This window comes from Chrysemys picta, chromosome 6 (assembly GCF_011386835.1).
Source record: "Chrysemys picta bellii isolate R12L10 chromosome 6, ASM1138683v2, whole genome shotgun sequence".
In the NCBI taxonomy this organism is placed as follows: Eukaryota; Metazoa; Chordata; order Testudines; family Emydidae; genus Chrysemys; species Chrysemys picta.
Window position 1 is genome coordinate 122,559,792 of NC_088796.1, and position 19,582 is coordinate 122,579,373.

At 45.0% G+C, this 19,582-nt stretch overlaps 1 protein-coding gene across 1 annotated transcript; it reads right to left on the reverse strand.

Annotated features, from left to right (window-relative positions):
* Positions 1-17,122: 17,122 nt before the first annotated feature.
* TOMM5 (translocase of outer mitochondrial membrane 5) lies at positions 17,123-19,141 on the reverse strand. The gene is made up of 2 exons (XM_005309186.4): positions 18,864-19,141; positions 17,123-17,712 (listed from the first exon to the last, which is right to left on the reverse strand). Exons 1-2 carry the CDS (start codon positions 18,988-18,990, stop codon positions 17,678-17,680), a joined length of 162 nt encoding a protein of 53 aa, XP_005309243.1. The 5' UTR covers positions 18,991-19,141; the 3' UTR covers positions 17,123-17,677.
* Positions 19,142-19,582: the final 441 nt, after the last annotated feature.

Sequence of the window (19,582 nt, forward strand, 5' to 3'; positions counted from 1 at the left end):
CCTACTAATGTTAATGTTAATTTTTAATAACCCTTAGAATCCTGGGGAAATTCCAGAAGACTGGAAGAGTGCTAATGTGCCAATATTTAAAAATGCAAGTAAGTTGACTCAGGTCAGGATGCCTGGCCAATTGTTACATCAATCCCAGTCAAAATAACGGAAAAGCGGATGTGCAACTCAACTGCTAAAGAATTGAAAGAAAGGAACATAATTACTGCCAGTCAATATGATTTTATGGAAAATTGCTCATGTCAAACAAATCTGATTTCATTCTTTGTGATCACAAGTTTGGTTGATGAAGGTAATTATATAGATGTAATAAGCCTAGACTATTGTAAGGCATTTGACTTTACTGCACAACATTCTGATTAAAAAATTAGCACTAGACAATATCAATAAAGCACACATTACATGGATTAAGAGTTGGCTAACTGACAAATCTTGAAGTAGCTGTCAATGGGGAATCATCAGATGGAGGTGTTTCTAATGGAGTTCTGCAGAAGTCAGTACTAGACCTGATGCGGTTAAATATTTTCATCACTGATCTGGAAGTAACTTTAAAATCACTCCTGATCAAATTTACAGTGTGACGTTTCACTCCATATTCTTAATGACAATATGCTTATGATATGAATATGACATAACTGAGATGTACTTTAGGCAAGATGGGTCTTGTAAGATATCATTGGAAAGGTTATGATTTACTGAATGTGATTATCCTATTTGTATGCCTGTATCATTTCTGTATCTGAAGTTAGGAATATTGACTATGTATCTGTATTTCAACTATGCAACTTTGGGTGATGCCCACTGCTAACACTTCAGGTACAACAATGGAAAAGCCGGACAGGGCTAATGGGCGATTAGCAGAGACAATGGTCTGTAGAAGAGCTTAGTCTTCCTGTGAATGCTGGAGACAGCCTACGAGCAATGGCTGCCACAGCCACGCAGAGACATGGGTCCAAGTCACTTGATATTAGATACCCACCCCCCTTTTGGAATGCCAGTGGTTTTCCACTAGAAGACAAAGGGTTCCCGCCTTACATAAGAGTTATATACGGCGGGGGAGTGACATCGTCATGGTTCTCCTCTGCCTCCCCACCCAGAGAGACACTGAAAAAACACCTGGAAGCAAAAACTGAACTGAGGGGAGAACTGAACCCAAGCTGGAAGGGCGGCTAGCTTCTGAGTAGTAATACCTGAGGTCTCAAGAGGGAAATCAGTGCAGCTGCCTGTCAAAACTTTCTGCAATCTGCCTAACCAATTTCTTTAGTGAAACTAGCTTAGTTTGCATGTTTGGGTTCATTTGCTTAGTAATCTGCTTTGTTCTGTTCTCTCTTATATTTACTTAAAATCCATCTGTGGTACTTAATCTTATTTCTTGTTTATAATAAAACCCAGTTTATGCAATTTCTAACTGGGGGGGGGGGGCAAGAAGTGTGCACATCTCACTTCACATTGAGGAAGAGGGCGGATTTTTATGAGCTTGCGCTGTGCAGATTTTTCTATACAGCGCAAGACAGTATTATTTTGGGTTTATCTCCCAAAAGGGGTGAACATGTGAGTCCTATCACACAGAGCTGACTTCAGTCTGTGTCTGCAGTGGGGTGTGGCCCTACCTGTGCGTGTGTGTGTGCTGCAAGAGGCCAGAGGGCCTAATTCAGCAAAGCAGGGAGAAGGAGCTCAGGCTGATTGAGCAGGGGAGGCTCAGTGAAATCCCAGTATGTCAGGTGGTCTCCAGAAGGGGGGTCCAACCCGTCACATACGGATGAACCCAAGATTGGCGGAGTGCTGAATAATGGCAGGGCGGCCATACAGAGCAATCCGGTTTGCTTGGCAAGCGGGACCCATTCAGACAAACAAAATGTGTTTGAACACAGCTGAACGCGAAGGGATATATCTATGAACAAGGAATGCAGAGCATGCCTGCAGAACGGGGGGCCATATCCTGGAAAGCAATGGCTTTGAAAAGGATTTGAAGGTCACACTGAACAAGCAACCAAACATAAACTCCCAGGGCAATGTTGTGGCAAAAGGGGCTAATGCAATCCTTGGAGGTCTAAACAGGGGAGCAGTGAGCAGGAGCAGGGAGGGGATCTTACAATATTGGTGAGAGTGATACTGGAATCCAGTACATCCAGTTCTGGTCCACGTTTTAAACGGGATGTTGAAACATTGAAACGGCTGCACAAAAGAGCCGCAGAAATGATTAAGGAGGGCTGCCGAAAATGTCTTCCAGTGAGAGACTCAAAGAGCTCCATCGGTTTAGCGTCTCAAAAAGATTGAGAGGTGTCTTAATTGCAGTGTATACTTACCTTCCTGGGGAGAAAATACCAGATGTTACAGGGGTCTTTAATCTAGCGGCGGAAGACATAAGAAGAAGCTGAAATCAGGCAAATTCCAATTAGAAAATCAGGCACACATTTTTAACAGTGAGGCTGGTTAATCACTGGAGCAATCTCCCAAGGGAAGGAGGGGATTCTCCATCTCTTTAACTCTTCAGATCAACACCGGATGCCTTTCTGGAAGATCTGCTTTGATTAAATGCACTATAGGGCTCTATACTGGGGTAACTGGGTGAAATTCTTTTGCGTGGCATACAGGAGGTCAGACTTATTGATCTAACGGTCCCTTCTGGCCTTATCCATGAATATTGAACTATACTGAAGCTCTGAGCGCTAGCTCCTAATGGTGACTTGTGGTGCAGTCTCAGAGATGCCCTTATAATGATGAATGCTCATATGTAAAATAAATCCTTATCAAATATAGAATTAGGCCTTTAAATGCTGAGTCACCAGACCGTAGCCCATGGCACAATAGTCTTCTGATGGTGGCACCAACATAGCTGAGACCAATGAGAATCAAATTACACACTGGAGCCCCCGAGGGTAAAGAGACATGATAAACAGCTGCATAGCCGAAATTGCTCACATCTTTTTATTATCAGCAAGGAAATATCATCTCAAACCAGAGGCTGGTGTTTCCTCAGCAACCTGGCAGTGACATTCAGATCCAGGGACTTTAATGTCAGAACGACTGGTGCACACGATGTAATCCCTGTTGTTCTACGGTGGCTTAATCCACCAATGGCCTGAGCTCATACTGCTCACATGACATGGCGTCTCTCAACAAAGCGTTGGGGCGACACACCTGTGGAAACAGGCTGTGGCCGGCAGGACACCTGGGGTCATGTTGCCAAAACATTTATATGGTAAAGATGGCAACTGAACGATAGAGCTGGCATCTTCAAAAACTGCTGACTCTGAAATGGTGTTTGCAAATCTTTTAAAAAGGAATCACAAGTGGTCACAAAGGACCCTGCATGCTCTGCTGGGAGCACTCCAGGTTTATTATAAAATAAAAAAACAGGTTTGTTCCAACGGTAGCCTTTTATTTGATTTAAAGTGAGTTCAGTGATGCTGTATTACACCACCGTGGGTTCGGCTCTGGTGGCCACAGTTTCAAGCTCAACAGTGTGAAAGTCACTGGCTCAGATTTAGAGCCCCTAGGAACTCATGAAGACCAAGGGTAGTGACCACTTGTACAGTCACAAATACAAGGTCTAGTCTGTTTTACACGTTTTATTAAAGTTACAGTTAAGGTTATGATTACCCACGCACACAGAAACCCTATAAAGACCTGTGCACACATTACAAATACAGTCATACTCACATCCTTAATGATATTCTTAAGGTTTGATGGCTGCCTTGCCAATCGATCAGCAGCAGAGGGATGGTTCCTGCTGGAGTCTTCCCATAGGAAACTCATTGTACCCAGTCCGGGAGCCCTCTTTTCTCTTGTGATTCTGACTATACCTAACACTCTGCGCATGTGCATGAAGGTGTCAATGCTCTTTTTCCTTATCTGTATTATGCCCCCCCTCCCCCCCCCCAGAATATTGGAGTGCCACATTTTTCATAGGTTGCTTGTACTTCCTTTTATTCTCATTAGCGTCTACGCACAACATGTACCCTGCAAGACAAAAAGCCTAACTGGCTTCAAGACTGAGCTTAATAAATTTATGGTGGGGATGGTGTGATGAGACTGCCGACAATGGCATGTGGCCCATCGGTGACTGCTAACAGCAAATATCCCCACCTGCTGGTGATAGGTCACTAGATGGGGAGGGCTCTGAGTTACTACAGAGAATTCTTTCCCAGGTATCTGCCTGGCGGGTCTTGCCCACATGCTCAGGGTCTAAGTCATCACCATATTTGGGGTCAGGAAGGAGTTTTCTCCTGGTTCAGATTGGCAGAGACCCTGTGGAGGTTTTGACTGAAGTTCTGTGGCCTGCAATGTGCAGGAGGTCAGACTAGATGATCACGGCAGTCCCTTCTGACCTTAAAGTCTGTGAGTCAGGCCACGTGTTAGAAAATTGTTACAATAGGGTATCCCTCATGATATTGAACCGTACATTGCAATCACTTTTTCATAACATCATCCATTGGCTCATCTTTCTTGTGATTTTGTGGTGTAGGGTCAGTCTTTGGTCACTTATGTCAAGCATTTCTTAAGCCTATGGCCTAGTATGGCTAAGCTGACATCTTACAGGCCTCAGCCTGTAGGCCTTGCATTTCAGCCCTGCTTTACTTAGATACCTAATGCGTACTTATCCCTTCTAACTACTTATCAATCTTACACTTCTATGATCCTACAACTTACATCTCTTTAGCATACAATGATTATATATGACATAGCACATGAGTTAATAACATCACACAACATATAATAAATGAATGATAAAATGAACCAATTGGCTATACAACAACCAAATCCAATACAAAGGGAGTCCTTCCTATTTTGGTGCTCACAGCACAGTTTGTTAGTTTAGGTTTCTTGCACTAACTGGATATCTGTCCTGTATTAGGACTGTGTACTAAGTGGTAGAAGTTAACTGACAGTTGAAATTTCAGTCAGGTCTTTGTTTGTAAAAGGCAATCTTCCTTTTAATGAACACAGAATGGGTAAATGTCAGATTGGGAGTCTAACAGTGGATGTTCACAGGCAAGCCGCATTCTACCAACTTCTGTAGCAGTAGAAAAAAACATATAGTCCCCCAATGTAAAACTACCTTGGCATGAGGCTTCTGGACACATGGTCCATCTACTGCAGTCTTAACTGGTCAGTAAGTACTGTCCTAGTAACTGCTCCTCTCCTGTGAAATCAAAATTGATTTGGGGAGTTCCATACGCATATGACTGAGGACAAGGGGGTTTGCTTCCTTTCCTGACAATGGCAGTTTTATGGAGACTACATTGTTTCTTATTCATGTTTGAGCATGTCAGCTTGATTGTGCATTCTTGTTCAGAAGTAACAACGGACATTTAAAACCGTATAGACTCCAGTCATATGAACTTTTGCTATCTCGCAGCTTCACATAACAATATCTTCCAGGTGGTAATAACGAAAGGTGCATCACTCACCTGAGCACATGCAGTTGCCAAGGGGATGTCATGACACCATTTTCTTTCACCCTTTCCTGCTGTTTGATGGAATCAAACAATGATTCCCTCACTCTGGTTCTGAACATTAGCTTATAGCAAGGCCCTGCGTTGCTCCTTACGCCCAAACATTGATGATAAATGGAACCATCAGAATGTCCTTACCGAGAGTCACATTGCACTCAAGGAATTTGTACAAAATATTTGCACTACCCACTTACAATAGTTTGGTATATGTTACTTGGAGACACAGAAATCTGCTTGTTCTGTTTCCGGCAGAGTTCATTGTAACTTACCCCTTTCATCAAAGCCATTTTCCAGAGTGCAGTGATTTAAAAAAAAAAAATCACTTCTCTCATTGACAATTTTCTCTGATTCTGGAGCTGACGTGACTCTTCATTCACTTGTTCTCCATGTTTAATAGACAGTCTCTGATTTGGGGGATAGAGCGTTTCAGAAGTGTCATCCTCAAAAGCCCCGCAAGTCCATTGCTCGAATTTCTGAAATGTCCCACACTGGATCACTTCTCTTTGAGTGGTCAAACAGAAGGCTTTGCTCTCTGTGTAGCGTAAAAACTAGACCTGGTGCAGAGTTAACATTGTAATCATATTGCCCACGCCTTTCTTCTACAGACCTGCCGCACTTTCTTTTGGAGAACATGGACAATTAGTTTGCTTTATTGGCAGCCTCCTTGTCTCCAATTGCCATTTGGGGGCCTGCCAGGATCAGAAGTTGCATAGCATGCATTTGGAGCTATCAACATCTCGCTGTAAATGTAGAGGATTGTGAACAGAGAAAAACATCACCCAAGATTTTGCAAATTCTTGTAAGAGAAGTCTGATTAATTCAGTAACAGTTACCTTTTCCCGCACCTTTCACAAGGAGGGGGAAACTGAAAGTCACTGCTTGATTTGATGCTCTCGACTGATGAAAAAAATCCCAGACGTTGTAGCTCTGCTGCTGACTTTCTTGGGGTTAAAAATTGCTCTCAAGTGTTTAATTTCTTTGTCCAAAATAAGCCTGATGAAATTTGTAAAGGACGTAGCACTGCATATATCACTTTTTAAAAGGACCACTGTGTACATTGGCATTTCTTTCCAAGCCATCTATCCCTCTATGACCTTGTTCATGCTTCCTAGAGTATTGTCAGTTGCTACTGTAGCCTTTTTAACGTTAAATTCGGCTGTATGGTTTGGGACTCTGTCCTTAGAATAGTCTTCACAGATGTGTCTGAAGGGTTTGACATCACAATACATGGAATTCTCCATATTTGCTCGATATGCATCCGAAGAAGTGGGCTGTAGTCCACGAAAGCTTATGCTCTAATAAATTTGTTAGTCTCTAAGGTGCCACAAGTACTCCTGTTCTTTTTGCAGATACAGACTAACACGGCTGCTACTCTGAAACCTGTCATATTTGCTCTGAAATTCTTCCACTGATTCTGAATTGATTAGCTGTGACACGAAGGTCTTTCAAAACCGTTAGGTCAACATTCCCCTAACTCTCCACGCCTCTCACCTAAGTGGCCCCAGCAGTCATAAGAAACTTGTGCAGTACTCCCGGGATCCAAGAGAAACTTGCTTGTTTCGCTGCTTGAGGAAATGGGTACATTTCTCATTCTGTCTTCTGTGCAGCTTTTCTAGTGTTTCAGAAACAAATTCCTGGTGGTGCCACATGAACTCCTTTGTGTGAAGATAAACAGCCATTGGAAATATTGGCTCACCTTTCAAAGGGACGTTTCTCATCACGAAGGGAGGCAAATCCAAGTAGTACCATGTGACATGAGCTGTAAAAAAGTGCAACAATATTTTGTGATGTCCAAACAAAACTGAGATTGGGCAGCATGTGAGCTTAGTTATGTACGAGTCAGGATGCACTGACTGTTCCGAGAGGCTAAAGATTTCATTATTGCAAGGGTGCCCTTCTTCTTGGGACATACTTTGCCCCCGTTTGAGGATCCATGGACAATCAACAGAGTGTGCCTACAGGAACCAGCCAGAGCCTGTGCACTTTGCTAATGTTCATAAGCTTCTTTGGATCTTTAAGTGATACCACAGCATCTTCCATTTCCATAATAGAAACAAAAGGCTGCTTCGAAGATTCAGGTTACCATGTCTTGAAGAGAGGCACAAACTTCCATCACCTAAATAATGGCGTACATGAAGCTTGTTGAATCAGGAGATTCCCTTAGTCAATACACATGTTTTCTGTAACTGGACAGCGAGATGTCTTTCACCCTTCCCCTCCCATTTACCTTTTTCAGACAATTGTACCTGTCCCACAGCACCTGAGGTGGATGAACTGTGGGTTTTAGATTCAAATACCATGAGAAGGAAGAGCAGAAAAAACTCAAGGGTATAAAAAAGCTATTTTTTTTTATGTAAGGTCCCATAAGAACTGAAATCTCTTTGATTACGGAGATTCCCATAACAACTTCATAATATAGCTCCTGAGAAGTACAACCCTCTCAAGTAAAGCAAAGGGGGGAGGAATAACTCAGTGGTATGAGCATTGGCCTGCTAAACCCAGGGTTGTGAGTTCAATCTTTGAGGGGGCCACTTAGGGATCTGGGCAAAAATCTATCTGGGGATTGGTCCTGCTTTGAGCAGAGGGTTGGTCTAGATGACCTCCTGAGGTCCCTTCCAACCTTGATATTCTTTTCCCCCCCCCAAAAAAAAAATTCACCTGGGCTGAGTATCTAGGCTAACAGAATCTTTCAAGGCTGCCATCATCTGCAAAAGCCAAGTTTCCCTGATTGGATTAAGTCCTTGTCAACAGAGAAGAATATTCTTTTTTCACCATAACTATACCCGTATAACTTTACTGAAGAGTATGTTCACAGCACTTTGTTTATGCCATCTTATGCTGCTTTCTTGTGAATCATTGCACCTGCAATATGAGTCAGCAATGCAATGCTGTGGCAAACAAAGCAAATGTAACGTTAGGTCGCATTAACAGAGGCATAGCATGCAAGTCCCGGGAGGTGATAGTTCCGCTCTACTCGGTGCTGGTTAGTACTGTCTCCTATTTTGGTCACCAGTGTATAGAAAGGATGTAGGAAACTGGAAAGGATCCAGAGGCAAGCAACAAATGATCAAAGAGATGGAATGCAGCCAGATGAGCAAAGGCTGAAGGAATTGGGTATGTTTAGTTTGGAAAAGAGGCGATTAAAGGTGGACATGATAGTGGTCTTCAAGTACTTGAAAAGCTGTCATAAAAAAGATGGAGAAAAGTTGTTTTCTCTTGCCACAGAGGACAGGACAAGAGGCAGTGGGTTCAAACTACAGCATAGCAGATTTAGTTGAAATCTCAGGAAAAACTTCGGAACTGCAAGAACAGGACAATGGAACAGACGCCTAGGGAGGTTGTGGAAGTTGCTTTGTGGAAGGTTTTCAAAAGGAGGCTGGATAGCATCTGTCTTGGATGGTTTAGACGCAACAAATCCTGCATCTTGCCAGGGGGTGAGACCCTTCTAACCTTATGGTTCTATGACACTATGAAATTTGAGCAAAGTTGTTCTCACCACATCCTCTCAGCAGTCTTACTGACCAAACTTCTTAGGCCAGGGCCCCTTCTTCAATTTAACAGCTGCTTCCTTTGTCCCTTCTTGTGCAGCGACTTGATTGTCAGAAACAGAGGGAGGACGGGAGCCTCTGGGTGTTTGTCCCTCTGTTTTACACTGTCAGTCCCCTTCTTGGAAAACCTTTTCAGCTGAGATTAGAAAAAAAGTCTTTGGAGAAGGATGTTCCAGAAAATATATTGAATTATTTTTTAAGAAATCTGGGGCTTGAACCACCCTGACAAATTTAAACCATGTTTGAGCAGGTCCAATGAGACTTTTATCTTCCATTATAGCAGGTGCAGCAAGTATAATAGACAGAACTCCTTATACAAAGCATCTCCATCCACACTCAGCTTCATCATCTCATCAAATGAAGGTGTCTTGTTAAGGCTCAGGCCAGAAAAACGAATTAGAGGAAGAATTCTCAAAAGAAAACCATTTCTCCAGATAGGCCACTCTTCTAAACAGCCTCGCCTTCAATTTTGAACTTTTGTTGAGCTTCTCTGGGCAGGTGCGTTAAAGCGCTGTTCACATGCTAACCAAAGAACTCAACATTTTTCCTGTCAATCAGCTGACTTCTGACGTAACGCCATAAAGTTCTGTGGCATTCGTAGCATCCGTTTCAAGAATACAGACGGGCTTCTGAGAGATGGCCGTGACCAAACGTACAAAATACACGTAGCTCTTGGGAGAGTGTCAACATGTCACTTAACCTGTGCTTCTGATCTCTGATGAATCTCCAAACTGGATTGTAGCAGTCTGATTCTCAAGACTGCAACAAATACAATGTGATGGCCTCCCAGTTCAGCAGAAGCCTTTCAACTGCATGAAAGAGGCTTAACCAGCAGGTGGGGGACATGCAGAAGCACTCTGGAATATTTTGATGCGCAAAATCCAAACAGGACTTGAGGCATCTGACTTTTTTGCACTGCATGAAAACCCATTAAGAACTTTTAAAACCAAACCTCCCACATCAAAGCTGAGTGCTTTCATGAAAATTTGTGCTGTGTTGTGCACGTCATTGCCGTTACAATTAGCCTGTATTATCTGTGTTTGTATTGCTTTCAATTTAACAAAAACAGAGCAGTTCTTTCCATAATTCACTGATGCATTCTCTGGTCCATATGCAATTACTTCTTTCAGGACCAAACCAAAGTTATTCACAGCATCAATTATACATTTTGTAACAGATTCAGATGATTCATCTGGCTCCTCCGAAAAATCCAAAAGGACATTGTTCACGCCACTTTCAACATAAAGAGAAAAACAAGCAGCCAAACGGAAAAAAAAGTTTCCTTATTTTGAAGCATGTGTAGCAACAGCAAATGAAGAATGTCTTGCCTTCAGTTTTTCAACAGCATTTTCCACAGAGAATGGCCCTACTGCATTTTCCACCAGACTTTCTATTTTTGTTCTTGCCAGCTTTATCTTGCTTGCCAAAGAGGAATCTGAATGTAGCACACTGATAGTTTGCTGCCACAGTGAGGGATGTTTTTATAGTGGGGGTACTGAAAGCGGAAACAATGAACTTCGTTATTACCACTTCAAGACAGGGGGTGCTGCCGCACTCCCAGCACCCCAGGTCCAGCACCCCTGGCCACAGTTCAGTGACAAACAACGGTAACGATGCTTCACCCCATGACAGGTATAGACCAAGTCAGCTGCAGTGACAGTGTCCTCCGTCTTCGAGTTTTTCAGTGATTACAAATGTGTAATACAAATGTTCTGTTTTGCATTCTGACCAGTTGTCTGGTGCATTTCCCCAGTAGTTTTGTCCCATTTAGCCGGCCAGTCTTTAAACTCTGCAGCCATTAACCCATTTTCTTCAAGTGTGCAGTGTCTGAAGTGTGTCCTCTCAGGACGTGTGGGACCTCTGGTACAGGTATTACCCATTATCCTCACCACTCTCTGTTGGTTATTTAAGTTGAAATTTGTTCTGTAATTTAACTGTAGCACTCTTTCTCCTACCAACTCTTCACTCTAGAACTGACACTTGCAGACATGGGGACATGAACAAAGTAACTGCATGATCCATGTTCTTTCTCCTCCTTCTGCCTCTTTTATACCTCAGGGCCTGTCAAATCTACCTTCTGGATGCTTCAGTGGTGCCTGTGAAGTGCTTAGCATACTTAGGAGCTCTAGAACAGTGGTTCTCAAACTGGGGGTCGCGAAGTCATTACATGGGGGGTCACGAGTGGTCAACCTCCACCCCAAACCCTGCTTGCCTCCATCATTTACAATAGTGCTAAATATATTTAAAAGGATGTTTAATTTATTGGGGGGGGGTCGCACGCTGAGGCTTGCATGTGAAAGGGGTCATCAGTAAAAAAGTTTGAGACCCACTGCTCTAGAACAGTGGTTCTTGTTCCGCCGCTTCTGCAGGGAAAGCCCCTGGCAGGCCAGGCCAGTTTGTTTACCTGCCGCGTCCGCAGGTTCGGCCGATCACGGCTCCCAGTGGCTGCGGTTCGCTGCTCCAGGCCAATGGGAGCTGCTGGAAGTGGCGCGGGCCGAGGGATGTGCTTGCCGCCGCTTCCAGCAGCTCCCATTACCTGCCGCGATTGGCCGAACTTCCGGATGCGGCGGGTAAATTCGCCCGGCTCGCCGGGGGCTTTCCCTACACAAGCGGCGGAACAAGTTTGGGAACCACTGCTCTAGAAAGTATTCAGTTAAAATAAGGATTATTCCTATATTATACTATAATAAGAATTCTTCCTCCTTGCCTTTAGATAGTAAGTTTTCCATAGAAATATGCCCCCCATGTAGCCCCAAGTCTGAGGTAATACCCAGGAACTCCCCAAGAGAAAGAGAGGGGTTCTTAAAGGAATGTGTTTCTCATCATAAAAGCTTTCTGGAGAGAAATACCTAAATAACAGAACACCAGGGAGTGACAGACCCTCGGTTACAAATTCTCCCACCTACTGAACAACAAATAAATACATAAAACAAATGAAAAAAGGTATTCTCCATTGGGGAGTAACAGATGTTCAGTGCAGGACAGGGGGAGGTGGGTAGCAAAGGCTGGTTTCCAATGCTGTGTTTTCAAATGCTTTTTATCCTCATGCCAAAGATTACAGAGCCCCTGGAAAGGATACGTCTCTTGGGCCAAATTGCCAGTAAGAGTCATTAAAAAGACACTGGGTTCTGTGTTTGTGCTTGACAGAATATAGCTCTGTGTTCACACCCTACACAAGATTGTAATGTTTGTACAAGGTACGCCTTGTGAGGGGTCATTTGAAATCTCAGAACTGGCTGATCAGTAATACCACGGCAAAAGGCACATAGCAACACAATAGGTAAAGTTATGAGCATAAGCTGAAATCATGACTGAAGTATGTTTCCCAGATAAGTCTGGGGAGTGGCTAAACCGTTCCTCGGAGACAAAGGGCAACGTGATACCTCAGCCAGGCAACAAGGCTGATGGACCAATACCTGCTCAATGGTCACTCTTTGGCAAGGATCATAGAATCATAGAATATCCGGGTTGGAAGGGACCTCAGGAGGTCATCTAGTCCAACCCCCTGGTCAAAGCAGGACCAACCCCAACTAAATCATCCCAGCCAGGGCTTTGTCAAGCCGGGCCTTAAAAACCTCTAAGGATGGAGATTCCACCACCTCCCTATGTAACCCATTCCAGTGCTTCCCCAGCCTCCTAGAGAAAAAGTTTTTCCTAATATCCAACCTAAACCTCCCCCACTGCAACTTGAGACCATTACTCCTTGTTCTGTCATCTGCTACCACTGAGAACAGTCTAGATCCATCCTCTTTGGAACCCCCTTTCAGGTAGCTGAAAGCAGCTATCAAATCTCCCCTCATTCTTCTCTTCTGCAGACTAAACAATCCCAGTTCCATCAGCCTCTCCTCATAAGTCATGTGCTCCAGCCCCCTAATCATTTTTGTTGCCCTCCGCTGGACTCTTTCCAATTTTTCCACATCCTTATGTAGTGTGGGGCCCAAAACTGGACACAGTACTCCAGATGAGGCCTCACCAATGTCAAATAGAGGGGAATGATCACGTCCCTCGATGGGGATGGGGGTGGGGGACCAAAATTACATCTTTGCAAAGAAACAGACATGCTTCTCAAAGAGAGGACAGGACTATAAAACGAAGGGGCAGACACCCCAAGACACCCACCTCTCTCTCCCTGTCGCTGGCATCACACCTAGGAAGACAAAGGAAAGCAGATGCTGGAGTCGGGGTGAGGGCTCCTGACCTGAAGAGTCTGTTCAGTAACCTTGCTGGAAATAGGTGGTGAGGAATTTTGCTTGAATCTAATACCGTTTGTTAAGTTAGACACTAGTGAGTGTTTTATCTTTCGTTTTCTTTTAACCATTTTTTATTTTATGTCTCCTGGCTTGTACTCGCTTAAAATCTCTCTTTGTCATTAATAACCTTGTTTTACTGTTTTATCAATTCCAGTGTGTTTAAGCTGGAGTGTCTGGGTAACGCTATTTAAAATAATAACCTGGCATATTATTCCCTTAAAGGAATAAGGGACTCAATATATGCGTACTGTCCGGGAGAGCGCTGGGCATTACAGGACATACGTTTCTGGAGGAAAATCTGGGACTGGGCGTGTGTTGGTGTCACCCTGTGGTGATCTTTAAGGCTGGTAGGAGCCAAGGTGTCACAGTGCTTACACCTTTTGGCAGCATTTCTCTCACCTTTTCAAACGGCAGAAAACTAGGAGTCGGGCAGGACCATGTGCAGCGAAGACGAAACAGGAGAGCAGCATAAAGGCGAACCAAATCCGTTAGAACTAGAGAACATTGCAAGCAGAAGCCAGAAAAGCAAAATTAGGTACAGGCAACACAGGCATGTGCCTGGGGGTCTGGCTACTGGACTCAAGTGATGACATCAGAATGGCAGTTATTTTTAATTTTGTCCCCGTAGGCTTCACAGCTACAATGCACCGGAATGCTCTTCCTGAGCCATGATGTATATTGCTCAGTAAATGATGAGCCACATGGCCATGGGGCATCATGGGAGAAGTAGTCTGGCTTAGGAGCCCAGCATGTAGAGAACTGGGCCACCATGCATCCAAACTAGGGTTGTCGGTTTTGGTTGGATATATTCCTGGAGGTCTCCTCACATGACATAATCTTTAATTCCTGGAGAATTTAGGACAATCCTGGATGATTGGCAACCCTAGTCCAAACTACAATTCCAAAGAAAGATGATGGTAACATCTCCAAATTGTCATCTGAATATCTCTGTTTTGAGGCATTAGGTTTTTGGACAAGTCATCAACATTTTCTGTGGAAAGCAAACACTTTTCATGAAATTTTTTTTGTCAAAATCCCTTTTTTTTTTTGTCAAAAAAATTGTTTCCACAGGTAATGTTTGACCAGCCCTGGTTGTTCAAAATAAAATGGTGCTTTTCCAATCGCAACCCCACCCCTTTCCCCAGCAAAAGACTCCAACTTTGGGATCTTCAGAATGGTCTGCCACTTAAAAGGACTTGTAACCGGGGGGCAACCCAGGAAGTGTTTTGTCATTTATGGGGGTTGAAACCCCAGTTCCTTATTCCAGGATAATTTGCAAAATACAACTTTGTGTGTTTGGTTGGGAAAGGGGGAGAGGGACGTGGGCCACTATTTTATGCAAAAATAGCTTCAGGTCAGGAAATGACACATCTCAGCTATTTCAGAATAGGGGAGAGGCCGCAGGGATGTGTCAAGAAGAATTTTGACCCAAGATGAATTTCGCTCTTAAATAATGAATTCGTAATAAAATTGTAACAAATTAACCATGCTTCTTGTGAAATTTCTAAAAAATGTCTTAAACTAATGACTTCTTTCAAATGTTTGGTCTGTGAATAAGGAACTGGGACAAGGCAAATGACTTCAGCCTTGTGTGTTAGTTCCTTTTAAAATGCAGTTAGCCCTTCATTGCTCTTGATTTGTGATGTTCTAGAGCAGTGGTTCTCAAACTTTTGTACTGGTGGCCCCTTTCACATGGCAAGCCTCTGTGTGCGACCTCCCCCCCTAAATTAAAAACATTTTAATATATTTAACACCATTATAAATGCTGGAGGCAAAGCGGGATTTGGGGTGGAGGCTGACAGCTCACGACCCCCCAGGTAATAACCTCATGACCCCAGCCCCCAGTTTGAGAACCCCTGTTCTAGAGGTCATAGGGGTGCCACATTGTTATTCACTCCTCCACTAGGTGGAGGCACTGTGCACTGAGAATCCAGTTTCGCTCTTTGACCAGTAATCTAGGGCCTGACACAGGCCATCAGCCCGGGAGCAGGAAGAATGGCCCTGGTGTGACAGCCACAGGGGAGGGAGGAGAAAATAGACTGTACCATGCTGGGGGATCAGAGTGCTCCAGGAGGATGTGTCAGCATTCCTGCAGCCAATGGCCAGTTGTGATGGAACGCAGATTCTGCCCCACCAGCCCAGAGGACATTGACCGTGATGTTTGTGCGTCCTGCTGCCGGCATCGTCTCCAGCCCCAAATTATTGTTGCGGCTCTTCTCTGCATCCTTTCCAATTCTTCAGCTTCCTTTTTAAAATGCACACACCAGACCTGTACCCAGTATTCCAGCATCAGCCTCACCAATGCCATACACAGAGGTAAAAATCACCTTCCTACTCACCACTCTCCGTCCTGCATCACATCCAAGGAGGCAAATTAGCCCTTTTTGCCACAACCCCTCTACAACCTAAACCTTCTCCGAGTCGCTGCTTTCCAGGGCAGTGCCCCATTCTGTACAGATGTCCTGTATCCCTTATTGCTAGATCTAGAACTTTGCATTTGGCTATCTGACTGCCCTGTCCTCATCATTTATCACTCTGCTACTCTGTGTCATCTGCAAATTTTATCAGCAGTGATTTTATTTACTCTGAGATCACAGATGAAATACTGAAGTGTTGGGCCCCCACTGATGACTACTTGTTGAGATCAGTCAGCTGGCCAGTTCTTAATCCATAGAGCATGTGCTTTGATATGATATAGCACTAATTTTAATCAGAATTTCCTACACTACAAACTCATCCTACTGTAATCTGTGGTAATCTAGTTACCTGTATCAACCAAACTCATAATCTCATCGAAGAATGAAATCAGGTTTGTCTGACAAGTCCTATTTTCCATAAAATTATGTTGACTGGCATTAAGAGTATTTCTATCCTTTAGTTATCAATTGACTCTATATCAGTTTTTCCATTATTTCACCCAGGATTGCTATCAGGTTAATAGGTCTATAGTTACCCAGATAGCAGGACATGGTTGTGCAGGGACTTCGCTCTAAGAGACCCACAGGGTCAGATTTTCAAATGTATTTAGACTCTAGTGGGATTTTCAGAAAAATCTGGCTCAGTGGGTCTCAGGACACTCAGTTGAATTCCTGACTCACCTTTCTGGGTCCAGTGGCAGCTCAACTCAGCACTGTGAGCTAACAGACGGTATAACCTGGCTGTTGCTAATCTGGTCCAACTGCAGGAACCCACGTGAGGCTCGACTTGGAAGAAGTCGCCCTGCTGCGAGGAAATGCCCAAGGAAAACCAGTTTGCTAAGCTACATTTTCTTCCTTCTAGCTTCCTAGGATCAGCAATTTATTTTCTGTGCTAGAAAAAGACCCAACAGCAAGGGACCCCCACTAGAGACGGGCGGGCAGGCGGTTTGGTTTTAGGAAGGTGCGCAAGACTAGGAAGCATCAGGTATTATGGTGATGGAAGCTATGTCATAGCCAGAGATAGGCAAAAGGCATTCATAAGTAAGCTTTACTGAATAATTTGGAATAACAAAATACATTTGAGGAAAGTGTAACTCAGACCAGAGGCTGCCTGATCTAATGAACAGAGCACTAGACTGGAGCACAGGAGACGTGAGTTCTAACCCCAGCTCTGCCACTCACTGTCTGGGTGACATCCCTTCTTTGTGCCACTATTTCCCCAACTACCTTTTATCTGTCTTGTCTATTTCAACTGTAAACTTTTCAGGGCAGGAACAGTCTCCTACTTAAAAGGTACGAGCTCGTCCTTTCCTATCCCCTTCCTCATTCTTGCCATTGTCTATGCTTTTCCCAATCCCCACCCCCACTCCATACATGACTAACACTTTTGTAAAAGAAGACATTGGTGAGAGGATGGGAGTAAAAAGATCCCATGAGCCTTCTAGGTTAACTGATTTTATTAAAAAATAAAGCAATAGAACAGTGCCTGAAATCACAGACTTGTTAGTCCATTTTATTTCAACAACAAAAAAATAAATCGATTAACTGGATTCAAGTTAACAGCTTCCTAGATGGAGTTTAGGGATCCAAACAACTTCATTTTTCACACAGACAGGTTCAGTAAGATTGACAACCATAGCACTGTGGTATTTTAGAGGTAGCTCCAGAACAAAGAAATCTGTTTGCACTTAATTTCTTACAAAAATGGAATATGATGCAATTTCTGGACAGAAGACAAGGGCTGTACCAGCACAAAGAGATATATGCTGCCACATGGGAGCATTACATGACTTGAAGTCAATCAATAGGACAATAACCATTTTCCATACTTCCAGCTAGGCCATTGCTCTCACAAAGTCAAATATGCTTAAATGAAATTTTTCGATCCATTCGGTATGTGAAGTCTGCCTTTTGCACCTTGTTTATTAACAGAGAAAAGCAGCCACAATCCTTTTTGTGTTTCCATGTATCCAGTCTTTGCAGCTCTTCTGTATTCATATACTATCCAATTTCTTTAAGATGTATGGAGCTGGAAAAGAACATACAACCAAGATATAGATTTATAGTTCAATTAAACAGGATTAGAAGTTGTTTTAAGCATACAATTTGCTCTGCCTATACCTTAATGCAGGGGTCGGCAACCTTCCAGAAGTGGTGTGCCGAGTCTTCATTTATTCACTCGAATTTAAGGTTTCACGTGCCAGTAATACATTTTAATGTTTTTAGAAGTCTATAATATATAACTAAACTATTGTTGTATGTAAAGTAAATAAGGTTTTTAAAATGTTTAAGAAGCTTCATTTAAAACTAAATTAAAATGCAGAGCCCCCTGGACCGGTGGTCAGGACCCGGGCAGTGTGAGTGCCACTGAAAATCAGCTCGCGTGCCACCTTCGGCACACGTGCCATAGGTTGCCTACCCCTGGCTTAATGGCTTGAGAACCTAGAGAAGTACAAGTTCAGTGTTCCAGACACTGCTTCTAACTTCACATTTTAACCAGCTGAGTGAAATGTTGACTTTGGAGACAGAACTAGGGTTAGAGAACACGGAATTTAAGAGGCTACAAGGAGGTCTGAAAGCCAAAGAGATGCACCAGGAGAAAGTCAACCCCTGGCAAGTGTATTGCGAGAGCTGTGGGGTAGAGCTCCCTGAGAAGGGCCCTTAGAAAACGAACATGAGCAGACCCACGTCTGTGGCTCCAACCCCCTTTGCACAGCGCAGCCTCGGGGAGATGGACCGAATTCCTTCCTTTGTTCGGGCTTGGAAACTTCCCACCTGATCTGCAACTGCGCCGAGCCGGGGGACTTTCCCTACGCCTCGTTCTCGCTACAGACTCGCGTGTCCTTCGCTGGGGTCCGGCCCGCACAAGGCAGCGTGTAGTTGTTGCAAGGGGGGGGGGGGTTGCACAGCCGGTTGCACGCTACAGGGTGCGGGGGTGTCTGGGCTGCGATCAGCGGGGGCCCCGGCTAGCAGCCGACCCGCCCGAGCTAGCCCCAGCCCCGCCCCGGCGATTCGCTGCTCCTGCCAGCTCCGCGCTGCGCCCCACGGGCGGGCACGGCACGTGCTGAGCGGGACCCGGGGTGGGGGTGGGGGGGCAGCGCGCGCCCACGTGGGGCGGGCGGCTCGTGGCGAGGACCTGGGGGAGGGGGAGAGCCAGCGCGCGCCCCGCCCGTCACTCACTGATCCGCAGCAGCGCCACGTAGAGGAGGAAGGTGCGGACCGAGCTGAAAACATCCTGCCGCATCTTCCGCTTCAGCTCCTCCGGGTCCATCTTGGGCCCCGGCCCCAGCCCCTCGATCCGGAACATGGCGGCGGCCAGGCTGCTCGGGCTCCGCGGCCGGGACTGCGGCTGGGCGGCGGGCGCTGCTGCCCTGCCCCGCTCCGCCTTCTGGCCCCGCCCGCGCTACGGCTCCTCAGCAGGGACACGCGCTGTCACAACCGCCTCCCCGCCACTCTACGCAGGCGCACAGGGGAGCACGACAGAAAGGGAGCGAATCACGTGACTACGGAGCGGCGTGGCGGCCCCCTCTCTTCCGCAGGCGTTGCTCCCCTTAGCCATCGCCGGAGCATGCGCGTTAGCCGCACTGAAGCCGGCTGCCCTCATCTGTGGGGTGGGGCAGGAGAATCCCCCGCCCCCCTGAGCCGTGGTACATGGTTCCCTCCATGACAGGCCTTATTTCCAGCCTGAATTGGTTCCAGGAGTTGGTTTATGCTTAGCTAAAGTAAACCACCCTTCGCCCAAGTGAGGGCTCACCCAGGAGCTGGAACGGATTATTTAACTACATTGGTTTAAGAAACAATTTATGTTCAGCTGGTGCAGCTGTCTCGTGTAGACGGGACCTACCTCAGGGTTTCCCAGTCTGCTGAGAGCTAGTTTCGTCTCAGGCATATGGGGCAGA